The sequence below is a fragment of the Amia ocellicauda genome, chromosome 14 (genome assembly GCF_036373705.1).
Source record: "Amia ocellicauda isolate fAmiCal2 chromosome 14, fAmiCal2.hap1, whole genome shotgun sequence".
NCBI lineage: Eukaryota > Metazoa > Chordata > Actinopteri > Amiiformes > Amiidae > Amia > Amia ocellicauda.
The window spans coordinates 17,511,399-17,519,026 of NC_089863.1; the positions used below are offsets into that span (position 1 = coordinate 17,511,399).

At 42.1% G+C, this 7,628-nt stretch overlaps 1 protein-coding gene across 1 annotated transcript; it reads left to right on the plus strand.

The window, feature by feature from the left end:
- Nucleotides 1-185: 185 nt before the first annotated feature.
- On the plus strand, nucleotides 186-7,041 carry LOC136767881 (major histocompatibility complex class I-related gene protein-like). The gene is made up of 7 exons (XM_066721939.1): nucleotides 186-357; nucleotides 2,120-2,380; nucleotides 3,710-3,976; nucleotides 5,289-5,576; nucleotides 5,929-6,036; nucleotides 6,335-6,385; nucleotides 6,639-7,041. The coding sequence occupies exons 1-7, from the start codon at nucleotides 270-272 to the stop codon at nucleotides 6,683-6,685; spliced, it is 1,110 nt and encodes a 369-aa protein (XP_066578036.1). The 5' UTR covers nucleotides 186-269; the 3' UTR covers nucleotides 6,686-7,041.
- Nucleotides 7,042-7,628: the final 587 nt, after the last annotated feature.

A 7,628-nucleotide genomic window follows, 5' to 3' on the forward strand; every position in this document is an offset into this window, starting at 1 on the left:
ACATACATGTCTCTTCGTTGACCATATATATGCACGCATATTAATATACTGTATGTATGCTATAAACAATCCGCAGCTGGGATCGATCCTTGGGAAAGTCCTGGATATTAGTTGTCAATTCAGTGCACTGGTCTCAAAGTCATTTCACCCAGAAGCAGCCGATCAGTAGCCAATCACCACAGTCCGCTCGGAAAGGAAAGTGAAAGCTGTGTGTTGTCTGTTCGCAGTGTCTTGGTTATTTGACGTGTAGTTGCAGTATTGTCTTTCTGATGGCTTTGGACACAAGCTGTTACACGACAGAAATGAACTCAGTGAAGTTGCTTGTGCTTCTCTGGTGCATCGAAGCAGCTGATGCAGGTGGGCGATTGATTGATATACGTAATACTTTAAAGCTTCCTCCTGATTGTTCTTACATTCTATATTTCTGGCCGAGTTCCATTGTATGTTTCATTGCATTTTTAATCATTAGATTGTGATCAAAATAATGTTAACTCATTCCTTTGTTATCTTTGTCAAGCCGTTGTGACATTTAACCCTTAACCGGATGATAATTACTATGCATTTTTGATATCAAAAATGGAATTTCTGATCTCAAAAATGCAATTGCTGATATCAACAACGGCAGATCATTCTTGATATCAACAATTGTTGATTACATTTTTGATATCAGAAATTATGGATTAAATGTCACAACGGCTTGCCATACAGTCCTCAACTTCCATTCCAACGTAAATCAACACCCTGGCACAACTACAAATCTTAACGCTAGATAATATAAACTATTATATAGGGGTTTTTTAACGTTTTTATAAGTTTTTGTCTTTGAAGAAAGGAATATACTTTCTGATTATTTTGGAAAATGTTTTATAATAACAGTAAAGCCTTCTGAGTAGAAATCCAACACTTTATGCACATTTGTAACCAGGTGTCAATAGACCCAAACATGTGACTTGTATAGATGGGGTAAACTGCCCAGGAAAATAATAATCTTGCCCCATCATGTATTCTGACCTGCCCCATTTGAAAAAATGACTTACGACACTGATATATTAAATAATTCTGTTTAATTCATGATTCAATTAAATATGTTCTAAATAAATTAAATAAATGTTCAGTTCTGTTAAATGTTGTGTAGTTCTGTTAAATGTGTAGTGCTGATTTAATTCAATTATTGTAAGATGGTAATAATGATGAATATTTGTGATTTTAATCAAGATGTTACTTTTTCATGGCACTGTGTTTTGTTATTTAAGGTAACATGCATTGTTTTATAAACAAACATTTTGCCCCACACTAGGGGGCATCTTCTCACAGGAACAGGTCAAGACACCCCTTTTTAAGAACAAATATTTTATTCAATTATTAAATAGTTGATGAGTTTACTTGGATTTTTTCACATGTAATTTGTACATCCTTCTATGGACTTTGTCTTTCAACTGTTATAATTCAAGATTTCCTTCATGTGTCGGAATTAAACAAATTCTACCTTGGGGGGGTTATACACTATTACGAAAAGAAAAACAGCTCGACAGAGATTCACCAAGAAACAAAGGATTGCGTACAATGCACAGGGGGGTGAAATGTAATGTACAGACACCGACTGAATATAATTTTGAAAGTGCCATTTTCTCATCATTGTTCTCAACCGTATGTAATCAAACCGGAGAATTATGAATGTGCTTTTTTATTACCCAATGTTTAAATTTTGAATGAAAGGAAACGTCCGGGGGGCGAAGTCTGCAAATCCCCTTTCCTCCAGGCCTCTCTGAAGATAAAGTTATGTAAATAACAGTTTTGTTTTTACTAAAAACATGAGACGTTCTTTATTTTAAATATTTTGAATATCTCTGTATGTAATGTAAAATCTTGGTGCATAGTTTAAAATGTGGTTACCTCCAAATACAGCAGTTTTCACAAACATGCACACAAACTGCTCCCACCGGTTTGCTCTGGGGAATTTTTATACATTCAATAATTCTGCAAGGAATGATCTGTCTAGTATTCTACCTTTTAAGTTTTGCAGATGAAGGTATCTCTGCTGAGAATTCAACACTGTTTTAAGATTCTGTCAATTCTTTGTAGTCAACAGCTTGTTATATCTCCTTGTGTCCCCCTCCAGGCTCACACTCACTGTGCTTCTTGCACACGTTGAACAGCCAGCGGACCAGCTTCGCCGAGTTCACGGCTGTGGGGATGGTGAATGACTTACACGTGGAGTACTACGATAGCGACTTGAAGAAGATTGTGTCGCGCCAGGACTGGAGCGTGGCCTCGGACACCCAGGCAGAAATGGATATGAGACTGGCAGCCACAGTGGACAGCTACCACAGCATACGTACGAGGATTCGGAACATCATGCCGCGCTTCAACCACACAGAGGGTGAGTGGGCTGACCGGATGGGAGCCTTGGCAGCTCCAGGGGATGGGGAGGAATGTCCTCCAGGCATGCCCAGCTCCATACTGACAAGTAACTCAAACACAGAGCACATTTTTCCAAAACTACCAAAGACTAATTAATTGAATTGAATTACGCACACAATCATATGTATATGTATGTATATATGTGTGTGTATCATCATCATCAGGCTGTGTGTATATATATATACACCGATCAGCCATAACATTATGACACTGACAGGTGAAGTGAATAACACTGATAATCTCGTTATCAGGGCACCTGTCAGTGGGTGGGATATATTAGGCAGCAAGTGAACATTTTGTCCTCAAAGTTGATGTGTTAGAAGCAGGAAAAATGGGCAGCGTAAGGATCTGAGCGACTTTGACAAGGGCCAAATTGTGATGGCTAGACGACTGGGTCAGAGCATCTCCAAAACTGCAGCTCTTGTGGGGTGTTCCCGGTCTGCAGTGGTCAGTACCTATCAAAAGTGGTCCAAGGAAGGAAAAGCGGTGAACCAGCGACAGGGTCATGGGCGGCCAAGGCTCATTGATGCACGTGGGGAGCGAAGGCTGGCCCGTGTGGTCCGATCCAACAGACGAGCTACTGTAGCTCAAATTGCTGAAAAAGTGAATGCTGGTTCTGATAGAAAGGTGTCAGAACACACAGTGCATCGCAGTTTGTTGCGTATGGGGCTGCGTAGCAGCAGACCAGTCAGGGTGCCCATGCTGACCCCTGTCCACTGCCGAAAGCGCCTATCATGGGCACGTGAGCATCAGAACTGGACCACGGTTATGGCTGATCGGTGTACATATATATGTATATATATACCACCATGACGTGGGTTATTCCCCTTCTGAAATGGTTCCCCTTTTCTTGGACATAGTCACAAACTAACTTTTTAATTGGAAAAAATGTGTCCTGTTTGATTGTTACATATTTGAAACTTGCCCTTTTTGCCCTTGCCCTAATTTATTTTCAAAATTGTACAGATTAAATAGCATTTGGTAATTCATTTGAATCCATTTCTGAAGGTGTCGTTGATCAGGTAAATCAGGTGATCTATGATGTCATAGCTCTGCAAGACAAGTTATCTCTGAGTTGACTTGTCTTGTAGAGGTATGACATTGGCAGTGTATGCTGCTGATGATAGACAGTTTTAATGTCTATGTTGAAATAGAAATAAAGACAGGTTTAGGTTCGTGTTTGTATTTGATTGTTTATTTTAGTTAAGTGTTAATAAGTAGTGACTCTTGCTCCTCCCTGTGTGTAAAGTGTCAGTGCTTCAGCTGTTCTGTGTCTGGTGTCCTGCAGGAGTTCACACCTACCAGAGGCAGGCGTGCTGCGAGCTGGATGATGACGGGACAACGAGCGTCTGGGTCAGGGACGCCTATGATGGGCAGGACTTCATGAGCTACAGCAGCGAGAGCCACTCCTGGACTGCCGCCGTGCCACAGTCCATCACCGAAAAGCTGCACCTGGAAGCCACCAAACTGGGTCTGATCCACTTCTACAGACCAGCCTGCATCAACATCCTGAAGAAGTACCTGCAGTACGGCAAGAACAGCATCATGAGGAAAGGTAGGTCTCATCTGCCCATGCAGTGACCACTCACAAGTGGTTTATCGATTACATTGGGAGACTTTGGTGAAGTCAAAAAATGGTGTACTATGTGTGATTTCTGTGGCTTCTATGCCTTTGAAATGTTGATGTGTTACACTATGTTTCAACTAAAGTCTGCAGTAGTGGCAGTAGCTTGTCCCAAAAGTAGCTGAAATGTGTTGAAATTCGAGTGTAAAACAGATCTCAGCTTTTGACAATTATATTGGTGTTAGTGTCTGGCCCGGGGTGTGTGGATAAATACAGGACAGTATAGGGCATTATTGTTTTTACTGTAAAGCTGTGTTGAATACTGTTCTAGTTAAAGGGATAGGTGCTAAAATTATTCCCAAAGTTAGTTAATACCTAAAGAGTTCAACTTCCATTTCCAATATTGTTTGGGGAAGATCACTCTTATGCTTTCTCTATGGAAAGGTTTGTTGTTTCTTGTTAAAAAGTGACTCATTTGAACCTCTGCCAACTGAAAGTCAGCAGCAACCTAATACAGGTTTAACCTCAGGTTTTTGGAGTTTACCTGTCTGGCAACTAAAGCTAGTGTACATACTCAATTATAAACACCCTCTTGTCCCTACTAAAATTGATTACTCATACACTCTGGCCTGTAATACCTCAGTCCCCCTCCCCTGGACAATACAACACTCTTACCATAAAGCACTCGCTGTAATTCTCACTTATTTTCTCCCTAACTTCCCTTCTATGGCTGCTATTACTTATTCTGTACTAATCCTTTTGAATGCCTTACTGTACCTCTTTCTGGCCTATTGGTAATCATGCCCGCTCTGAATTCAGGGCACACTGAACCTATCGCTCTGGTATTTTGTTCTTCATTTCAGTTGATTTGATTTTCATTTGATTTATTAGGGTTTTATTAGTCAGTGGTGCCGTGACCATTGACTGTCAACCCTTTTGAACTTTTAAACTGTCAGATGTCACTCGATGGAGGTGATGCCATGCAAAAGGCACTTAATTTATTGGTGGTTTATTTCAATAGATTGCATATTCCATGCCTAGTGAGTAGAAACGGGTGATGAGTTTTTCATGATTGGGACAATGTACTGAATTTAAGGAAAAGAGCAGCGGACATACTTCACTAAAAGCAAGTTGCTAACCTCACATAACTGGCAAAAAAATAACCATAGATTTACAGAGATTTAAATTTAAGGGTTAAAGAACAGAGATTTTTGCAGCACATGTGTTAAAATAAACGGGGCGGTGGTGTATCTTGTTTTCAATTAACACTTCACTGACAAGTCTTACCTCCCTTATATTGCAGTGTATCCCAGGGTGAGGGTGATCCGCAAGCCCTCAGTTGCCCAGGGAGAGACTCACGTCACCTGCCTAGTGACCGGCTTCTACCCCCGGACGGTGGAGGTGACCCTGCTCAGAGACGGGCATCCAGTGCCGGGAGAGAAGGTGACGGGTGGGGAGGTGCTGCCCAACGGAGACGGGACCTACCAGCTGAGAAAGACCCTGACTGTGGATCAGGACGAACAGTGGCTGCATAAATACTCCTGCCAGGTCAACCACACCAGCCTGGACAACAAGATGGTCATTGACTGTGGTGAGGCAGTGGTGAAGCTGAGACTGATTTTTGTGGTGACAGATTTATTATGATTATGAATCTGATTATGAAACCAGAATACTGTTTTCTAAGCACTTAATTCCTGCCCTGGCTTATGATCTAGACAGCCAAGTGATACAGTAAGAGTTACATTTAGGTCAACAAAGGCAACATTAAAGCTATAGGACAGGGCCTATATTCAGCCTCAAAAGCTCTAGTATATAGTATATTCAGAAGACTACACTAAAGAAAGGCTCTGTCCTGCCCTTTCGAGTAGTTCCACTACTAGTGAAGACATGTCTGCCAGCTCTCTAATGCTCTCTTTTGATGTCTTCTTCCCTGATCACTGCAGAACTAGAGCCCGGCCCAGATCTTACCATCATCATCCCAGTTGTGGTGATTCTGCTTGCAGTTCTGGTCCTACTTGTTGCAGGGGTCGTGCTGTGGTGGAGACGAGCCCGTGAGTGACTCCTCTATCTGCACTCTAAAGCATTGGCATTTAGCAGTAGGACAGCTTATTAATGTACATGTGCAATCTACCCATTCCCCTTATGTCCCCAATCTGGGGACCTCCTTGCCTTCCCAAGATCCCCTGTCCTCCTACAGATCTGTTGGCAAATACAGCTAAATCAGAGGGCATTGGTGTGAAAATACATCAAGTTTCTAATGCACTTTTACAGCAAATACTCATAAGATCTGCAAGTTGAATGATGTTTAAGGCTAATGAGAGACTCATTAATGCTGTTACTTATGCCTAGGTAACAGTATCCCTGATGGGCAAGTGGACATTCGATGCAAATACACTGCAGGTAAGATCAACCCATTTCAAAAGTTTGGATTCTGGCCTCTTGAGCAGCTCAACATGTAAAAGCCTCCACTCATAGTGCAGACGGGGCCCAACAGGCCAGACAGAGCTGGTTCCAGTATGGCCAGTGTCATGCCCAACTGTGGCTGGAGCCTGTGCTGTCTGGACTATAGCAGAGGCCCAGATTGGAGTCAGCGCTGCCTGGATTTGAAACCTTCCTGTTTAAAGAATGTCTGGTTCTATTTCTTTGATCACAGCTTCTCGACAGTCGGCGTCTTCCTCAAGCTCCTCCGTGCGAGAGTAAGAGAAGAATACGACACTGAGCAGAGACTAGAAGAACAATGTCCGAGTCAGCTGAGAGAAATACTTTTGTACATTATGCTGCTTTATGGTCAGTCTAATCAGTATGTGGCCCTGTTCCTGGAGAGCCACAATCCTGCAGGTTTTATAGCGGCTTTAAACACATGGTCATTTTGACTAATTGAGTCTAGTAATTGTTTGCATAAAAAAGAAATAGAAAACGAAAGCAGAGAGGCTGGCTCTCCAGGACCTGAGGGCTGGTCAGTCCTGTAATATGACACCTTACAAGTTAAGACTAAAAAGTGGGGTGTCTGTGTGACCCCCAGGTAGGCAGGCTAGATCTTAATAGCCCTGGTTGATTATATTACACAACATGAATCTCACATTGTCTGTAGAAGAACAAGAAAAACATAGGTACACGTATGCGTCCTGTGTAGCGATGCAGAGCAGGGGTTTCTGGGTAAGCGTACCCCACAGAGGCACAGAGGAGCTGACATGCACATGCAGACATGCAGGAGCTGTGGTCCTATGCGTCAAGCACTGATTGGTTGAGCAGGAGATTCTGATAGCCATGGCCAATCGCTCAGTGCTGGGGCATCTGGTGCACAATGTCTGGCTGTAGGCCACTGCAGCAGGTCAGAGAAATGATGTGGTTACATATGAAAGTATTTAAAATGCATCTCATTCATTTTGAGGAGTCTAACAGCTGAATATGACATATATGTATTTAATTCAAATATTTACTAACATATAAGAACAGATATGCAGGAGAAGTTCACATACGCAGAGATGTGTGTATATATGTTCTAGTGTTAAGTCTCTAGCTATTTATAGCAAGACAATATAGATCTGCACATGCAGGATGCAATTTGTGTGCGTCATCGGAACTTGCAAGTATGTTAGCAGACAGCTGTGCGAACGTCTGTTTATGACACCTGTGCATGTAT